Genomic DNA, 19,322 nt, shown 5'->3' with positions numbered 1-19,322 from the left:
ATTGATGTGATTTTTTAAGTGGAGATTGTTGAAGGGATGGAAAGTGATATAGGCTACTTTTTGTCTCTTTCAGACCCCCCCACTTCCCTAAAATGGGGGGGGGGGGGTGGATTTTTGTTATGAAGCATTCTGCAATGTTAGAATTTAACGCGAGCGTAGCCGCGGCAAAAGTTAGTCTAAATTAAAATGTTCGTCAACGACCTTCTATCACTCTTAATTCAAACTATAGAGGCAAATAGACAACCGAATGAACGTGGATGGTGTTTTTCATAAGTCATTGGTACGAAGAGTTTGCAATTTTAGGCATCCGCCTAACTTGTAGGCTGCAGCAGCCTGAAATCGCTTCCGCTAAATACTTTTATTTTTCGGTTTACACTTCGAAGAATATGCCCTAAACCAAAGAGTGTAAAATCTAAGAAAAATGGGCTTAGACTTAACATGTGATATACCTTAGATGGTAGGTGCTACGATTCTGCATATTTTGGGATAACTCCGGCTGTCAAGACTGAAGTTTGACTAAGTATTTCACAGATGGTGCCAGTATTAATTTTCCTGTAAAATTAAATATTGTATAAAACTTTGTTTACGGGACATGTATAAAATCACATTGGTTTTGAAGCTTATAGTCAACGATAATTATGCTGGCGGCATCTATGCCATTTGACAATTGACAATGGGGCACATTTTATCTCAGATTTTACTTTTACTATACTCTTTGCAAACAAATGGCACACCTCTTTTCACGATCTCAGACTTTTTGCACTTGTATACAGATCAACATTCAAGACTTTAAGTTTTAAAGCAAACAAATTTGGCGCGGGCGGGGAATGTGTTAAGCGCTTTGGTTTGACCTCTTACGCTTCACGACCCTATCAAGGTCAGAAGTGCCGACTTGTTTGCAAGGTTTCAGCCATCAAATGTATACAGATCAACATTCAAGATTTATTGCTTTAAGTTTTAAAGTCAAGACTGTATCACTCAGGCCGCGACTTTGACGCACGCGGCCCTGTAGATAGTGCATTATAGTTTTTAACCCCCGACGCAAAAACGACGAGGTGTTATAAATTTGACGTGTCTGTCTGTTTGTCTGTCTGTCTGTGGCATCGTAGCTCCCGAACGGATGAGCCCTTTTTTTTTGTCTGAAAGCTGGGAGTAGGGAGTGTTCTTAGCCATGTTTCATGAAAAACGGTCTACTATAACGCGGTCGGGGGTTTTTTCAAAGTTTAAATTTTCTATAAATTTTCTCCGATGTTCGTATTTTTCATGTTATCTTTAGTCAACGTCAATACTTATTGTACTGAGTCTGGCTCAAATAGCATGCCACGTGTGTTTACCTCAAAATACGAAAGACATTTTGCACTTCATTTGTACCTTTTGGCGTCGAGCGGCACAATCAAAATGTATAAAATTGAATGAAGCTGTTTTGGAGAGTGGCCGCGTGCGTTCAACCCACGGCCTTATACATTCAGTGTATCATTTATAGATCCTAGACACATTACAATATGTACCTATGTATCATGATTTTTTACCTTTACAAAGATAATGTGTTTGTACAATAATGAATTTTTAATACTATACATTTACTAGTGAATGCTCAGTACTATAAACTCAGCTAACCTTTAAAACTTAGAGCAAATTCAATTTACATACACCATGTTACTGTCCATGTAGTTTTATGAAACGTTAACTCCATTAATCTTTAGTTTCTTCACCCGTCGGGTTGTGCCCTCTCCGTCTGAGCTGTCTGTGTCTCGGGAACTGCCTTCGGACTTGATCTCGAGGCCTAGCTCGTGTGCATCCATGTAGTTGCCCGTTGCTCTCGCTTTTTCTAGTGCGCGGACTGCAAGGTACAAATAAAATCTTTGTAAAAATATGCATGGCCTCACAATAATGTGTTAAATTAATCAACCTCCTAGTGCTCAAAAACGTCTACTGTACTGTACCTGTACTGAAAAACGTCGTACGATACACACGTGCAAAAAGGAAATTCGTAACTCGTGTCGATTTAAAACACTCCCTTCAGTCGTGTTTTAATTTATCGCCACTCGTTTCGAACTTCCTTTTTTACGCACTTGTATCGTAATGTACTATTACAAATGCAGCCTTTCTATTATCATACAGTTTCTCGTCATTGCAATATTTCCTGAACCTATTAAGCTCTTGTTGATCTCTGTTTGGTCCAAAGGTTAGGTGGTAGAGAATGCCTTGTAGCATTAAGTTCGCCTTTTGTACATTTTTAGGGTTCCGTAGTCAACTAGGAACCCTTATAGTTTCGCCATGTCTGTCTGTCCGTCTGTCCGTCCGTCCGTCCGTCCGTCCGTCCGTCCGTCCGTTCGCGGATAATCTCAGTAACTGTTAGCACTAGAAAGCTGAAATTTGGTACCAATATGTATATATATCAATCACACCAATAAAGTGCAAAAATAAAAAATGGAAAAAAATGTTTTATTAGGGTACCCCCCCTACATGTAAAGTGGGGGCTGATATTTTTTTTCATTCCAACCCCGTGTGATATATTGTTGGATAGGTATTGAAAAATGAATAAGGGTTTGCTAAGATTGTTTTTTGATAATATTAATATTTTCGGAAATAGTCGCTCCTAAGGGAAAAAAAAGTGCGTCCCCCCCCCCTCTAACTTTTGAACCATATGTTTAAAAAATATGAAAAAAATCACAAAAGTAGAACTTTATAAATACTTTCTAGGAAAATTGTTTTGAACTTGATAGGTTCAGTAATTTTTGAGAAAAATACGGAAAACTACGGAACCCTACACTGAGCGTGGCCCGACACGCTCTTGGCCGGTTTTTTTTACTGTACAATTAAGTTTAAATAAATAAATATGTGAAGTTTCTGGCCAGAAAAATACTTACTCTGTGATTCTAGTAGATTATTTTGTCTCCGCAAGTCATCAATGTCTTGTTGGTGTGAGTTGTTTTTCCGCCTCATGAACATGATGTATTCTGCGGCTTTTTTCAAAATTTGCGCTCTGCTGGCCTGGAAAAAAAAGTGAATTGAATAATCATGTGTAGTTTTATGCCAAGGAAGACCTATTGCTTTACATGATAAAATAGGTCTTTTGGTCGTTTTTCTTTTATGATTGAGCTGTTAGTGTTAATATGAAATAAGATAATATATGTCAAGATTGTCAAGTAATAATGTTTGTCTTCAGCATAAGACACCATGTTGCATGTATTTAAACAGGGTGTCCACTACTAAACCCAAAAAAAATTCCCTGACTTTTCCCTGACTTTCCATGACCATTTTAGAAAATTTCCCTGACCAAATTTTCATTCTATGATGACATTTTTACCAATTTTGCTTAGGGTAGCAAAAAAATGTTTTTTTTTGTTTTGAAAAAAAAAAACCTTAAAAAAAAAGTTTGTCCGTCTTTCATGGCAAAACGGAGCGACGAATGGACGTGGTTTTTTAAGTGGAGATATTTGAAGGGATGGATAGTGACATAGGCTACTTTTTGTCTCTTTCTAACGCGAGCGAAGCCGCGGGCAAAAAGCTAGTACTTTTATACCTACGTTTTTTTTATCTTTAGGTTAACTACTCGTATTAAACTTTAATTTCTGGTTTTATAAAACTAAACTTAACGAAATCTGTAGTTGGTACTATTTATTTTTGGCTACACCAGTTGCCGGCCCGTGCACTCCTATCAGGGTAGAGCGAGTTTGAGTTTCGGCGCCTTTGGATAATTTGCGCTAGAAAAAAATATCGCGAGCGTAGCGAGCGCGAAAATTTTTCCCCTCTTATACGTCCCTGGGGCTGATAGTAGTTATTATGTACAAAAAATAACAAACAAAATGGAGTACCGAAGTACCGAGGTACTATCAGGGCAGAGTCAGGAAAGCAAAAGCTTGAAATGAAAACGAGATTTCGAGTGTAGTGAACGCGAAATATTGACTAATATAAGAAGTATTACCTATGTAGAAATAGTAAACGCGAGCGAAGCGAGCGCGAAATTTTTTCTCTGTTGTCAGCGTCGGGATGCCCATTTAGGTGTTTTGCCACTAAGTACATGCCTTTAGATTCCAAGTGCTTTAAAGTTTTCTCATCGTCACGCTTACTATCCTCCTATGCTCCTTTGACTCATACAAATTTGCGCCTCATGCGACGTTTTGCGCCATTGGCTGTATGAGGAACTCCGCTTTGGATTGTCGGATAGATACTTAGAATTTGGACAGCGACGTAACTGTCTTTGTCGTTCGGCCTCGCAACGTGGTTCGTCAAGGGTTAGAATCCGCCTTTCACGTCGCCCTAGCAAAACCACCACCTTATGAATGTTGTACATGCTGACATTGAGGTGCAACTTTCCAGTTAATCTGAATCACAATAACTGAATTTATTCCCTACCCCCCCTCGCCATTTTGGAATATGTGGGTGGGCCACGCAATGTAAAAAAAAAATATCTAGATTTTTCCACATTTACGATTTTGGGCCGGACAGATTAAGGTCAGCTAGACCATGAAGATATCCCTCAATCCCTCATTCATTAGCCCATCACTGGGATGTAGGGCAGGTGCTATATTTGTCAAAAAAGTCTAAACAGACAATTCTAAGTTGCCTTACATTACAATCACTACTAGGAAGATTTTTGCTGTCATGGATGTGGCCAACCCAAGAAATCATATTATTTTTTCAATACTTTTTTTTTTTTTGGTGTCAAATTTTTCCCTGACCTCCAAATCATTTCCCTGACTTTCCCTGACTTTCCATGACCACTATGAGCTTCCCTGACTTTTCCCTGACTTTCCCTGACTTTCCAGAAAGTGGATACCCTGTTAAATTATGCCACTAAGAGAACATGTGATAGAGTAAGGCTAAATCTACATTTGAATTCCTTGCATTTTGCATGTAATATTCGGTGAAAGAACTCAAAGGCTTTTTTTTTTTAAGACAACATTCTGAAATAACTATTTAGTCTTCCAAATGGCCAAAGAAATTAGAGTTCCAAATGGCCAAAGAACTCACTCTTATCCTTTGTATAACAATTTTTAATATTGTTATGTATATATACATAGACTGTGTGGGTAGGGATTGACATTTGTGCACAAAGTGAGGTAGTTGTATTAATCTCTAAAACTACCCTCCTATTAACATATCAACATAGCCTGTCTGTTAGTGTTAATTTTAAGGAATTTATAAATAAAGAAATAAAGTTGTGAAAAGCAGTCTTTCAACATCAACACAAACCTGGATCGGTAAATGTGATTGGACACACACACATTGTAGAGTTATTTTGTTTAATGTCTAGGCATAGGCCACGAAATCCACTATCATCTATCAGGGCATTTTACGAAAAACGAATCAAAAACGTTTTTTTCTAAAATAGGTAAATTTAATGTTTTTCTTACTCAGAATCACGAGCCCTTTCGATCCAACTAGGTAAAAAAAGCGTCAAAATTTAATTTTTCCACTTCATTGCCATTTTTCAAACACTTTGTACAGCGGTTACAAAGTTGAAAGTATTTATTTATTTATTTAAACTTTATTGCACAACCAAAGAAACATGTACCGGTCAACCATTAGTAAGTATGCAAAATAATAGAAAATTTTGGGACCATTTTTTGTCTCTTGTTTTTTTGTCCTAGATCGAAAGGGCTCGTGGTTCTAAGTAGGAAAGACATAAAATTTTACCTTAGAAAAAATATTTTTGGTGATTATTCTCGCGAAAATGCCCATCAGGCAGGCAGCCTACACTTTCCATGCATGTTATTAAAAAAAAAATGGGTATGTCTGTGTTATTGGATGAAACGGAGTACAAAATAGGTTACCTTACATACCACTTTCTCACCCTGCAACGCAGGCACAGAGTCTCTTAATGACGTGAAACTATCCTTTATGTGGTCTCTTCTTTTCCGCTCCAGCGCGTTGTGGTGTGCTCGCTTTTCCGCCTGCAAAGAATATTTATCATGGTGATTAAAGGAATTCGTTTGACAATAGTACATTACATCAAAGGCCGGGAAAATGAGGATTTCCGGCCAAGTGGATATATACCCGGATAGGGATACGAGGCCGGGAATCCGTTGTCACGCCGAGGCATGTATAGTGCTTTTCTCAAACATACAATGAAATAAAAAAAAATGCTCAAAAGGACAATATTTTATAAAAAAAAGTTACTTTGCAGGCCTAGGCCTAAAAATAATATGAAATCCCTTTACAGTCCTCTCGAGTTGTTGCGCCCAAAAAGCGATACTTCCCAGCCCGTTTTAAGGAACGTAAAGACAATATTTCATTGCATGTTTGAGAAAAGAATGTTTTAATGTTTAGAAGACCGGTTTGGCCTAGACCACTAGCACATCTCGGACACTGGCGATCAAATATATAAAATAATAAATAAATAAATATTACAGGACATTCTTACACAGATTGATTGAGTCCCACGGTAAGCTCAAGAAGGCTTGTGTTGCAGGTACTCAGACAACGATATATATAATATATAAATTCTTATATACATAGAAAACATCCATGACTCAGGAACAAATATCTGTGCTCATCACACAAATAAATGCCCTTACCAGGATATATGAAAGAGGCGCGTTCCTAGCACACATTCTAAGCTTGTGTAGGTGAATGTGTAATATGCTTGTAGGAGTCTGATGACAGGTCGACTGTTCGCGTTTTTGACAGGCGGTAACTGTGAGGTTGAGAGGGGGTGGGCGGCACTTTCGGCTCGGAGCGGGAGTGGCCATACTGTACGATAGTACTCTTTATTATACTGTGCCACTAGTCACCAAGCCCCCTAAGCCGAAGGTCTTGAGTTTGAATCCTGGTACGCCCGGCCTTATTTGACATTTGTTCCTGAGTCATGGATGTTTTCTATGTATTCAAGTATTTTTATATTCTATGTATCATTGTCTGAGTATCCACAACACAAGCCTACTTCTGTTCAAGTGAATCTGTGTAAGAATTCCTATAAATATTAAGTTATTTAATAGTAGCCCATTGTCAGTTGATATTATCCTATTCACAAGATATTTGCCAGTTCACCAAACAATGATGCTAGATTCTATTGTTACTTATAGACACAGGAGTTGAATTATTATTGTCAAGTTGGAGAAGTAGATGCCTGAGAAATAGTATCTAATAGCATGCTTGGGAAAACCTAGTATGAACAATAGAATTTGTGATATTTATACTATACTAGCGACCCGCCCCAGCTTCGCACGGGTACTATACCTACATGTAAACCTTCCTCTGGAATCACACTATCTATTAAAAAAAACCGCATCAAAATCAGTTGCGTAGTTTTAAAGATTTAAGCATACATAGGGACATAGGGACAGAGAAAGCGACTTTGTTTTATACTATGTAGTGATAGTGATAGTGACTAAATAACTAGCTTACTACTATAAAAAATAATACAAATGAGAATTAAGGTTCTTAATCAAAAGCATACATTTGCAATCAAGATTCAACCCCGCTAACAAAGATTTAAAAAATCCTGCCTAAGTTTGAAATACAAATATTTATTTGTTAGAATACAATACAATTTAGCTTTAAAAAAATATTTAGAAGTATGTATTAGGAGGGATGGTTCCCATTTGCAAAAATATGTTGTAAAATACATACTTATATAAATTTACTTCATTGAGAATTTATACTTATTAATAATTAATAATATATTTTTAATTAAGAAATGGATTATGATATAATAATTGAGATTATGAAGGTGATGTTTTTAAAAGTCCCTAAATATGTATTTATAAAATACAATTGTTTAATTCGGTTTTAAAATTCCCAGGCCACTTGTGGTCTGCAGTCAATCAAAAAATTTCACATTGTTTTGTTTGTATTGTGAAACAAAGTTTATATATATAAATAAACATCCAGTGTATTCTTTGCATAATGTAGGTAGTTTATCCATTCTACATTATTTACCTTGGAGGGCCTTGAGCACTATTCAATGACCTTAAACTAGCAGATACATTAATAAACTTATTCAATGACAAGCTAAGGATGGGTAAATAGCTTTGAGGATATATATGTTATAACATTATTGAAGCATGAGATATCAACTACTTATTAGAAATACATAGTTATACAAGTAAAAAAAAACTTAAGTTTGTTGATAAACATCATGCTCCACAACGAAACTCATTTCAAGCAATATGTACACTACTGAGTCACATGGTAATATCGCATTTGTGAGCGGAAAATGAACCCGCCAAAAGTACTTCAGCAGAAAAGCACCGTTTTTATACCTGGGAATAGTATCCACTTCCACCGCTGCTATTCCTATGAGTACGAGAATCGGAGTCATTTTCAGCCTGAAAGCAAGGAAATACTAATGTAACAATAAACGGGACTAGATACAATCTGCCAGGCAAGGAGTAACACCTACATCACTTTCTATATCAATATCACGATCGTCGTCACTCATCATTTTGAGGCACTACTTAAAACTATTTAGCACGTAATTTAACACTCTTATCAATAGAAAATCATGTGTGATTTAGAGAGAACTGCATAAAAAATACTACGATAAAAATTATCATGGATGTCACTAGAACCACTCGCGATTCGCACAAAAGAATAGGCAGAATGCGTGACATAATACTACGAAATTACAAAGTTTGACCTTTCAAGTTTAAAATGACGTAAATATATATGCAAACTACTTGAGAAAAAGAGATAGTGATAGGAAATCACTTGACATCTTTAATTTGTAGCATTATCGTTTGTTTGAGATACTTGTTTATTGAGCTAGAATAATAAGCAGTTTGTAATCATTAGCATAATTATTATTTAATAATATTTAGACATATTATTTAGCTTTATTCAGATTATTTTATTAATTTATTTTTTATAATTTATTAGATTCAAATCTGAATAAATTTTATAGCGTTTTTAAACATTACCAAGACAGGCTGAGTGTTGTCATATTTCAAAACTGTAGCAGACGGGTGAACCCCGCTGACCGTGGTCCAGTCCCAGTCCGAGGCCGGCCGTAGCGTGGAACGTAAGGGTTAATTTAAATTGTCTTTCATCTTAAATTAAAGGTGATGTGCTCTGCATTGATCAAGGGTTTACTTTTAAGTAAGAGCATAATTGAAAACCAAATTAAGTCCAGATTGTTAAAGTTCCGTCCGGTAGGCTCATCTGTTACAGCTTTTATATTACTGGCCACATTGTCTCGTACAATACCAGCGCGCCAAATTCGCCAAAATACGAATTAAAAAACATTGCTTTTCGTCAACTTTCCGCATTCCTTTTCTCTAATCATTACCCAAGTCGCATATACATATTTGCAAAGTGAAATAAAATAAGACAACAAATTTTGGAAAGCAACAAAAAGCTCGCAGTAAAGATGTCGGGTACAAATAAGTTATCACATATTGATGTGAATAATCCAAACTTTTATCACACTTTGCAAGACGAAATTGATACAGATTTAGCACGTTTGAAGAAAAGTGTAGTCATTGTTAAAAACTTACGAAGTAAGTTTTGGTCTTTCATTAGTGTACATATATGTATTATAATATATTTAATAACTACCTTCCTACAATGGTATTTTACCTAGGACTAACTGGACGGACATGTCGTTTTCGCCCTAATCTTAATTGTTTCATGCAAGTCAAGAGTGACATAATATAATGGACACATAGAATTATCTAAATTCCAGACATTCTGTTTGCATTTTAGTTCAAGCTGCGGAAATGGAAGTGGAGACAGCCGCCTTGTATCATGCTAACTTGTGGCACGACATCGAACTACTAAAGATGCGATCAAAGGAAATTCCAGAAAATACTGATGATTCATCGAAATAAAATAGACACTTTAGATGATATAGTCATATCCTTTACTAATTGTTTTAGATTTAGTTATCGGTAAAAATAAACCTATCCGCCAATCAACATCATTATTTTTTGCTACAAACGGGTCTTTTGTTTCAGTTAAGAACGTATGCCGTCGATCTGTTTTTTGAAAATATGAATTATATTAGTATCTTATTATCAACTTTCATTTATAGGCTCCATAAGATTAAGAACAAAATTTAGCAAACTTTCAAATTCTATACGCAACTATGAGAACAATAGTTATTTGTTTTACAAGGGGGCAAAGTTGTTGTTTAACCGCACGTGCCAATATTGATACCCGAGAAAGCGAAAGATTTCAATATTTGAACCGCGAGCGTAGCGAGCGGTTCAAAAAGTGGAATTTGAGCGTTGCGAGGGTTTCAAGGCACGAAGGTTAAACAAACTTTGCCACTGAGTGAAACACAAATATTTTCACCACACCAACACGAACAAAATACTTACTATATAACATGAATTTAAATCAAATCCCATCAATTTATCCTATATTTATAATTCAAAATCATCAATTATAGGAAAATTCTACCAGTCAGCTTAAGATATCAAGTTAAAATTTGTATGAAATTACTTTGCACTCTTGTGGATAAAATGCAATTTTGCTATCTGTTTTCGAATAGCAAAGTAAGCCTTTAACAGTTGGTGTGGTGAAAATCAAATTATTTTAACAAATAATTTGATTTTTTTTTTTTCATATATCATGACATCTTCTTTCGATTTTTCAAATTCTATTTAAGGTACAGCGGGGCAAATCTCGACTGGGGGACAATTGAAACTGATCCATTTTTTCTATTATTACACTAATAAGTAGAGTTCCATATGTATCCACGTGTTCAGCGTGCCATATATTGACCAGTAAACACTCTAATTAATAATGCAAACTTTGTAAAACATGGAAACAAATGGATCAGTTGCATTTGCCCCCCAGCTGAAATTGTCCCGCTGTACCTTACTGTATTTTTAGGGTTCCGTACCAAAAAGGTACAACAGGAACCCTTATGGTGCGACTCTGTCCGTCTGTCTGTCCGTCTGTCACATTGTTAAATATCTCGATAACTACTTATGCTATCGATATGAAATTTGGAATAGTTATAAACATTGTGAACCTCTACAAGTTGAAAGTATTTTTTTTTTTAATTAATTAATATAATTGATAGAAAATGGCCAAAATGAAAGGGGGGCAAACTGAAAATTTCAAGTAACTAGGTCAAGTGGGGTATCGTTAGAAAGAGCTCAAATTGTACATATCAAAACTATTTTTTATAATTTTTTGGTTGTGGAAAAAAAAATGTTTTTTGAAGGAAAATGTAAAAAAAAATACCGTTCCCCCCCCTTATCTCCGAAGTTTACCAACATAAATGTATGAAATTTTCACCAAACATATATGGGTATTATAATGAATATTACAGGAAAAATAAAATCGTACACGTATCTTGAAAACTTTTTTATTTATTTATAAAAAACCTTTCAGATTTACATTTTCAATTTCAACACCCTTGCGGGTGTTTATTGTACCTGTATTTTTTAACAAAATAACAATGAAATTACCTGCTTTCAAATAGAGGCAAAATGGTTAAAATCGGTTCACGCAATAAACAATTATTCCATAAAAATCATCTTCCATACTAGCTCGCGCGCATTAGTTTACTCAATTTGCCGATAGATGTCGCTGTACGTTGAACGCTCATTTCCTACATCGCGTTTTTCCTGATATAATGAGGTCGGTTCAGGAGCGTCGTTGCGACATGTGTCGTAAGTCGTAAACTATTGAAGCCTGAGGAGAAAGTCTTGATTTTATTTGGACGTTGTCTACCAATAAAATTGTATATTAAAATATTACTTGTTATGTGGGAAATTGAGTCTTGAGGGATTTAGTAAAATCTGTAGAGTTCTATGAATAACATTTTGATGATTCAACTATTGAAAGTTTGTACGGAACCCTCGGTAAGCGAGTCCGACTCGCACTTGACCGGTTTTTTGTTTTCTGACTACCAGCATCCAAGTCATAAAGTAAGTTCCTACCTAGCCATTACAGTTCTCTCTAAAGTTGTTTATTTGAATATAGTTTCCTCCTAACAGTATACCTACTCATGTTGACTGATAACAACAAAAACAACCATTCCAATTATATCGTTGACCTCTGCCCTCCTTCATAGAATTCAGTCAGTTGTACCGGCGCCGGCGCTGTGAAGTGTTCATCATAAAATCAAACATGTTTTTATTGTCATTACCAGTAATTCTGCTAGCGGGCGCAGTTTTTGCAGAATTGGAGAATGCTAATCCGCCGCATTGCACTAATGTGACCAAAGGTAGGTTTGTAATTGTAGCTAACGTTTTTAGTGAGGTACAGCTGGGTATTTTTAAGTAGGTAGTTTTGAATTTTTGCCATTATTTCCTACTTGGCCTACTGGTTAAATACTCACTAGGTACTTTAGGTATACCGCGGATTGGGAAGTTGCTATCTTATACTTCTTAATAAAGTATTTTAAAGTATTATTTGTTCTGTGTAGTAATATTATTTGTTGTGGCACTGAAGCTTTATTAGTTTCATGTGCTCTGCCTACCCCTTTTTGGGATACAGGCGTGATTGTATGTATACATGTATGTATGTATTTGTTCTCATAATACAAACTCCCACATAAGGTGTACCTCCCCGCTTACTTGCTAATTGTATTCGCCTGATTGCATTTCAGGTACGGACTACGTGTATCACTACCGTTTCGACTACCCCGTGGCGTACATTCATCCAGGCGTCAAAGAAGTTTATCAACCTGTAAGATTATTGTTTAACTTTTCAACGTTTACAAAATTATTGACTCGACAAAACATAGAGCGTTTTGATAGCGTAGCGTTAGCGGAGCGGAATGCGCGCGCATTCCACTCACAATCCGCGCTCCTTCGTTCCCGCCCGCGTCCGCTGGGCGCACCGCCATCGCCAGCGTCGTCCGGGTGCACCGCTATTGCGCTCCGCTAACACTACGCATGTGTGGTCGAGCTTAAGCGGTTAATGTGACTACTCGGTAAGTAGTTTAAATCTTGTGCATTGTATTTTCAATGTTTCAGCTATACTGCACTAATCCGCCGGCAGTGGCCGTGGCTTCCACTATAGTATGTGACTGGGCTGCACCGCCTCAAGTACAGGTAATATGATCTACACTAGGTTTACATGAACCACTACAGACATGATAAAAATAGTGTGAAAACGCTTTACGTGACTCACATTTTACAGTAAGTACAATTTGCTTTGCAGTTCACGCTAGGCGATGATTACATGCACGTGGTGCGGCAGGACCCGACGGGCAAGTTCGCGGGCAACGCCGTGATCTGGACCTACCAGCTGTGCAGCCACAACCATCTGTTACCGGTTCCCTATACCTCCCGCAAGCTCAACATTACGAGGGCGTGATTCTGGCTTCAATAAATAACGAAAATATAATATATAGCTGTTTTATTCAAAGATGACAACGATAGAAGAATATTCTCTTGCCTACCAGCTCAATGTTACGAGGGCATGATGACTTACTTATCGCTCCTAAGCATAACAATATTATACCTCTAGACAACTATGATGTGGATGTAGATAAAATGCTATTAATGATATCATTAGTGTAAGTTCATATTTGGCTATATTGTCTCATTTTAATTTAAGAACAGTGACATTTGGTGCAGTGGAATTGCTGATGATGATCAGAACGGAACTCCTCAACGACGCATAGCTCATGTTGGATTTTTTTTCTCTTCGTTATTAAAAACAGTTGAAAAAATACATAATCCAATATTCGCAAGTGCCTTTCACCAGAACCCCAAAAGCGGCGGTTTTTTTTTCTTAAAAAAATATTGATATCGAGTCTTGGCAGACACAGTGAATCAGATGTTTCTTGAATTATTTTCTATAAATCTTAGAAAAGAAACGTCAATTTTAATAATATTTTCCTTTATTGAGACTTATAAACAACTTATGCATATGAGAACGTTCCGGTTGATCGGTTGACTGAGTTAAATACTCGTCATCAGTAGTACCAGTGTTGTCAGAAGAACCTGGAGCTCCAGTATAGCCTATCATTGGCATCGCATAGCCGGTGATGACAAACTTTACCTTGTATAGTGGATACCTGACAAAAAAGTAATACTTATTTTAGGTATTAACTTGTAGAAAAACGATTGCATACAATAGTGAAATAATCAAGCTTTTCAATTTTGTGCCGTACTATTTAGCCACTCAGCTAACTTCGTGGCCTAAATTGGGTACTGAAAAGCTCTGCACTATATCACGATTGTATAACATACTAGTTTTTGCCCGCGGCTTCGCTCGCGTTAGAAAAGACAAAAAGTAGCCTATGTCACTCTATCCCTTCAACTGTCTCCACCTAAAAAATCACGTCAATTCGTTGCTCCCCTTTGCCGTGAAAGACGAACAAACAAACAGACACACACACTTTCCCATTTATAATTTATTACTTATTTATTACTTAGTATGACTATGTTGACTGAATTATTTTCCAGAAGCAATGATATTCTCCTTTATTGAGTTTTAGTATAAACATCCCATTCATGTTGACTGAATTATTTTCTATAAAAAAAGAAACGTCAATTTTAATAATATTCTCCTTTATTGAGTTTTTAGTATAAACATCCCATGTTTAAAAAAAGAACGTTCCGGTCGATCGGGTGGCTGATCGTTTTAAGTCTTATCACTGTCTGTAACACGGTCTTTTCGCATCGCATAACCGGTGATGACAAACTTTACCGTGTATAGAGGATACCTGATAAAAAAGTTATAATTTGTATAGGTAAGTCCGCCGTGCAATACATTTTAAATAACTAAACGAATGTGTATATAATTATATACAAGTAGGTAGGTAGAAATGCACCATTTACATTTATATATTTTTTGTACCTAACAATCGCACTTTCCGCGAGGACTTTCTTACATTGACTACGCCGTAGTCACTACGGAATGCAAATTGGTTATAACCGGAACCGAAATAATAAACCACTTTAAGCCACATGCAATGTAATGAAACTCGCTTGCGGATTTTCGCACCATGTAAAAAGGCCGTAACCTAAATAAAATGTTATTTAGTTTTAAGGGTTAGTTTACGACGATGCATGCGGATTTACCATTTTTTTTTTGACGAAGTTTATTGTAGCTAATAACGCCAGCGTTCCGCCGGCGCACCGATATCATTGCGCTCCGCTAACGCTACTCTTATCAAAACGCTTTATGTGTGGCGGAGGCATTATATTTTAGGCAAGCCGGTGGGGATCGGCTTGTATGGACCAGCCGCTGCTGCGAGTTTGTGTTCTCCTGACGAACTACGATATTAGTGCCATATCGCGTGTTAATAGTAGGTAGATGGATATACCTACCTGATAAAGAAAGTTAACATATTGCTTTCCGAATCGAAAATAATGTTTGGATGGATTGCAGGGGCAGACTCTGTTTCGGTCTCCACTTTAAGGTATGTGTAATGTTCTTCCACGTCTTTATCGCCATGCTGGAAACAAAATATGAAAACGTTGTCAGAACACTATAATGTTGCAATTACAATACACTACACGAAGTTTTTTCATTTATACGGGAGTGATTACCTTTTCTTCGTTTTTTCATTACTAGCTCATAGTTTACTAGCTCGCGATGGGACCAGTGCCACAAGATTTGGGAAAACAGTTAAAACACGGTGTACATAAGGACTTACCGTAATATTTACTCTGTGGATAGGAATATATGGCTGTATTGCATCCTTTAATTCAAAAGCAAAGACTTCACCCGCTTTGTGTTCTCCTAAAATTAAATAAATGCAAATATAATGGACCCTTGATGCAGCAATATCGCGAATTAATATTTATCCGCGTATAAATTATACAAATTTCGCTTATACATAATCAACAATGTATTTATATTTAAATGATAACATTAACACATAACTAGCTTGAATCTAAAATTGTACCAAGGATGCTGGCGGCATTTCCTCGCTGTATCGCAAAGCTGATACGTAGAGCGAGGAAGTCGCTAGATCCATAGTGACCAAGCAGTTATTATGTTAACCAGACGATTTGCTATTTCTGCAAAAAACTGTAAAAATAAAAGGTAAATTATTATTAATCTTTACTACCGTATTCGAATATCGCTGCAACATAATGAAACGTGACCAGTAGAACAAAGCATATTTCCTTCATTACTTATTGAGAGAAATATTTAACAAACACACGAAGGAAGAGAAACTGAATTAGAAAGATAGTCATAACTCATAATCGTGCTACTTTCAATCTTAATTGTACTTTACCTTTACATTTTTGTGGCATTCATAATCAATTTCGTTCGGATTTAATTAGCAATTATGCAGCTGTGCACCTTGGTGAAAAGAGTAAAAATTAAAAAGTAGCAACCTTGTAATGTCGTCATTTTTCTTACACATACTAAGGTAGGTATACCTACTTTCCCCCTTATTCATAAACGTACTCTAAAGTTATCAAGCCGATAAAGTTCGTTTGTCCCTTTCCGACGTATTAGTGTGATAGAAAAGGACAAACGAACTTTATCGGCTTGATAACTTTAGAGTACGTTTATGAATAAGGGGGTTTAAATCTATAGATTTCAAAGGCTACAACGGATAACACTAACAATGTTGCCATCTTTTAATTTAATACTCTTTTATGCTTTAACTAGCTTTTGCCCGCGGCTTCGCTCGCTTTAGAAAGAGACAAAGAGTAGCCTATGACACTCTTCATCCCTTCAGCTATCTCCACTTAAAAGATCACGTCAATTCGTCGCTCCGTTTTGCCGTGAAAGACGGACAAACAAACAGACACACACTTTCCCATTTATACTATTAGTATGGATAGGCCGCGATGTGCATACGCATATTTTATATTAGTACTAGCTTTTATCCGCGCCTAAACTCACGTTAAATTCTAAAACTGCGAAATGCTCCATGTAGACTTCCTCCCTCCATTTTAGGAAAGGGGGAGTTAGAAAGAGACAAAAATTGCCTTTGTCACTCTCCATCCCTTCAACTATCTCCACTTAAAAATCACATCAATTCGTCGATCCGTTTTGCCGTGAAAGTCGGACAAACAAGCAGATACACACACTTTCCCATTTATATATTATAAAAAGTTGTGCGTATTGCACCACACCAAAGGCAAGATACAGTATCACAAAGAAAAAATACAGTGTCACGTTCCTATTCGGATATATTTCTGCAAAAAATAATTTTGCTCCCTGTTAATCTAATTTAGTCTCGTTATTTGTTTTGGCTGCGATTTCGCGTCAGACATGAGCGAGGATACACTAGACTACATACTTATTATTTGCTCTTCCACGTGTGAACGAAAACTAAATGTAGCATCATAATACGTATTATGATTTATTAATGTGGATGTAAAATCGTAAACTAACACAATGACGTCGACAAATTGGTTAGCTAGATTAGATAGATATTATATGATCTGATTTTTATAGTAGCTACGTCAGAAATAAAATAATAAAAGAAAAATAATGGTCGCCTGATGGTAAGCAGTCCTCCTTGCATATGAGAGCTGCTGCATAAGGATATTAAAAAAAAAAACAATAATATGTTTATATTTTATTGAACTTTTAAATACGTATATAACATAAAGGCCCATTTTTTATAGTCTAAGCAAATAAAATATGTGTTTTCGAGTATTATTCATACAGCATTTAGAACACAGTATACAAATATTGGAAAAAACTACCGTAAAATTGTTATTGCTTTTCGGTCCTGGAACATCGTTTTCATTTATCCTGATAGGTTGGTGAAACCGAAGCGCTGGTTTTAGCGGCATAGAGAAACCGTTGACAAAGAATTTCATCGGGAATAAGGGATATCTGACATGTAAGGTCAGCATGTTTGTGTATGAATCAAACACGACGATCGGATGACTTATCACAATCGTACCCGTGGCTACGACGCTTAAGTAGGTGTAGTTGTCTTCAAGATCGGTACGGTTGTGCTAAAACAACAACAAATGAGTTATAATTATTACGTTTCATAGCAGGTACATGTAAGTGTTTCTTTTTGACCCAGTGGTGGACTGGTAGAGAATGCCCTAAGGCATTATATCCACCATTTGTACTTATTTTTTTATGTGCAATAAAGAATAAATAGATTATTAGTAAAGTCAGATCTCTGAACTGATAATGATTTGTGCACGGCAAACTTTACACATGCCAATCGTCATTATTTTAAATAAGTTTTATACATACTCGTATACATACATACATACAATGAAGCCTGTAAGTTTTATGTTTAAAATAACCCTTCTCAATCTGTCTCAAAGACCTTAACTAATTTTATGAGAGATAGGCACATACTGTTATAGGAATTTTAGTTCCTTTCAGTACAGTACCTAACTAGTAACCACCTAAGTATTTATAATGAACGTCGACTTACTGAGACATTAACTTTAAATTTGGATCTGAATGCAGGTATTACACCATGGTATCTCAACGACTCAGCCTCTCCTATTTTGTGAGCACCTAAAAATAAAGAAAATAGGTATCTTGAATACTTATAAACACTAAGTAAGTATGTAAGTATCATGTTTACTTACCTATACCTACATGCAATTATTTATAAATAAATAGTTATGGTTGGTCAAGGAGACAAACTTAAATAATAAAGTAAATAGGTAGTAATACTAATAGTAATGATCACTCTTATGCAGCTAGTAACTTACCATATTCAAAAAAAGATTCTGCAGGATTGAAAGTTATAACAATCATCAAAACCAAGTACGAAGCTTCCTCTTTCATTGTTGACACGATATACCTGAAATCGATCATTTAGTATAAAAGTATACACTTCCTTAGCTTCTCAGACGTGATCTTTAAATAATTATAAAGAATATAAGAGTTTTGAATGATTCACGGTTATTTTCATTAGACTTATAATATTGACCAGGATATAGACCGTGATTACCTTTTTGATTTTTGTCGAGCTCCCGATATTTCGACGCAGTTGCATGCATCATGATCACGGAAAAGGTAATCACGGTCTATATCCCGGTCAATATAAGTCTTATAAAGAATATGCTTTCAAAAAAGTGTGCCAAGGTGTATTATACTGCTAACATTTTCCAAAAACGTTGTATAGCGGTAACGGTGTGGAAACATCTTGGAACCCTTTTTTCTCCTATCACAATCGAAATAAAAACTATGAGAAACGTGATTATTAAACATATTAATAAAATTACCAACCTATACTAGTACTCTAGTACTTTTACTACGATATACGATGTGCTAAAACTTGTCGAAATTGACAGGTTCTTTTTAATCTGATAACGACAGCTATGTGCTAGATACTTTTGCTGAAAGAAGTTTTGACTGTAGATGATGGTCATCGATTTTATGCATCATAACATTAGTCAATTGAAAACGAATTAGGTATGTTAGTGTGATTGATATCAACTTCTGTAACAAAATAATAAATCAGAAATTTATACAGCTGATTAACCAGCCTTGCTTCACGTAAAAGA

At 36.1% G+C, this 19,322-nt stretch overlaps 3 protein-coding genes and 1 long non-coding RNA gene across 8 annotated transcripts; 1 reads left to right on the top strand and 3 right to left on the bottom strand.

Moving 5' to 3' along the window:
* Positions 1–843: 843 nt before the first annotated feature.
* Positions 844–8,533, bottom strand: LOC125232522 (protein max). 4 transcript variants are annotated; one of them, XM_048138223.1, is made up of 5 exons: positions 8,351–8,533; positions 8,211–8,276; positions 5,781–5,900; positions 2,871–2,994; positions 844–1,840 (listed from the first exon to the last, which is right to left on the bottom strand). In XM_048138223.1, the coding sequence occupies exons 1-5, from the start codon at positions 8,390–8,392 to the stop codon at positions 1,674–1,676; spliced, it is 519 nt and encodes a 172-aa protein (XP_047994180.1). In that variant the 5' UTR covers positions 8,393–8,533; the 3' UTR covers positions 844–1,673. The 4 variants fall into 4 exon arrangements, with proteins under 4 accessions (XP_047994180.1, XP_047994181.1, XP_047994182.1 ...); XM_048138224.1 differs by having other exon boundaries at positions 5,790–5,900; XM_048138225.1 differs by lacking the exon at positions 8,211–8,276.
* A 3,438-nt stretch (positions 8,534–11,971) lies between these two features.
* Positions 11,972–13,259, top strand: LOC125232820. Its single transcript, XM_048138608.1, has 4 exons — positions 11,972–12,130; positions 12,515–12,594; positions 12,885–12,962; positions 13,072–13,259. The coding sequence occupies exons 1-4, from the start codon at positions 12,034–12,036 to the stop codon at positions 13,225–13,227; spliced, it is 411 nt and encodes a 136-aa protein (XP_047994565.1). The 5' UTR covers positions 11,972–12,033; the 3' UTR covers positions 13,228–13,259.
* Positions 13,260–13,738: 479 nt separating this feature from the next.
* Positions 13,739–16,073, bottom strand: LOC125232819. Of its 2 annotated transcripts, none has more exons than XM_048138606.1 (4): positions 15,938–16,073; positions 15,521–15,606; positions 15,192–15,319; positions 13,739–13,933 (listed from the first exon to the last, which is right to left on the bottom strand). In XM_048138606.1, the coding sequence occupies exons 1-4, from the start codon at positions 15,999–16,001 to the stop codon at positions 13,741–13,743; spliced, it is 471 nt and encodes a 156-aa protein (XP_047994563.1). In that variant the 5' UTR covers positions 16,002–16,073; the 3' UTR covers positions 13,739–13,740. The 2 variants fall into 2 exon arrangements, with proteins under 2 accessions (XP_047994563.1, XP_047994564.1); XM_048138607.1 differs by lacking the exon at positions 13,739–13,933 and adding an exon at positions 14,413–14,584.
* Positions 16,074–17,395: 1,322 nt separating this feature from the next.
* Positions 17,396–19,057, bottom strand: LOC125232992. The gene is made up of 4 exons (XR_007177809.1): positions 19,045–19,057; positions 18,525–18,616; positions 18,239–18,324; positions 17,396–17,798 (listed from the first exon to the last, which is right to left on the bottom strand). It is a non-coding gene; the product is annotated as an uncharacterized LOC125232992 (long non-coding RNA).
* Between the last annotated feature and the right edge of the window lie 265 nt (positions 19,058–19,322).

The sequence above is a fragment of the Leguminivora glycinivorella genome, chromosome 13 (assembly GCF_023078275.1).
Source record: "Leguminivora glycinivorella isolate SPB_JAAS2020 chromosome 13, LegGlyc_1.1, whole genome shotgun sequence".
Lineage (NCBI taxonomy): Eukaryota > Metazoa > Arthropoda > Insecta > Lepidoptera > Tortricidae > Leguminivora > Leguminivora glycinivorella.
Note: the sequence above shows the minus strand (reverse complement) of the source record. Positions and strands in the feature narration are given on the sequence as shown.

Excerpts from the sequence above, each read along its gene's own strand:
- LOC125232819 (XM_048138606.1), bottom strand. The coding sequence starts at position 16,001 with ATGAAGGAAATATGCTTTGTTCTACTGGTCACGTTTCATTATGTTGCA. Across the intron at positions 15,607-15,937 it reads TGCAGCGATATTCGAATACG|GAGAACACAAAGCGGGTGAA; the intron begins GTAGTAAAGATT and ends ATTTAATTTTAG. Across the intron at positions 13,934-15,191 it reads ATGTTAACTTTCTTTATCAG|GTATCCACTATACAAGGTAA; the intron begins GTAGGTATATCC and ends CTTTTTTGTCAG.
- LOC125232820 (XM_048138608.1), top strand. The coding sequence starts at position 12,034 with ATGTTTTTATTGTCATTACCAGTAATTCTGCTAGCGGGCGCAGTTTTT. Across the intron at positions 12,131-12,514 it reads TTGCACTAATGTGACCAAAG|GTACGGACTACGTGTATCAC; the intron begins GTAGGTTTGTAA and ends ATTGCATTTCAG. Across the intron at positions 12,595-12,884 it reads TCAAAGAAGTTTATCAACCT|CTATACTGCACTAATCCGCC; the intron begins GTAAGATTATTG and ends TCAATGTTTCAG.
- LOC125232522 (XM_048138223.1), bottom strand. The coding sequence starts at position 8,392 with ATGATGAGTGACGACGATCGTGATATTGATATAGAAAGTGAT. Across the intron at positions 5,901-8,210 it reads GAAGTGGATACTATTCCCAG|GCGGAAAAGCGAGCACACCA; the intron begins GTATAAAAACGG and ends TATTCTTTGCAG. Across the intron at positions 2,995-5,780 it reads GTGAGAAAGTGGTATGTAAG|GCCAGCAGAGCGCAAATTTT; the intron begins GTAACCTATTTT and ends TTTTTTTTCCAG.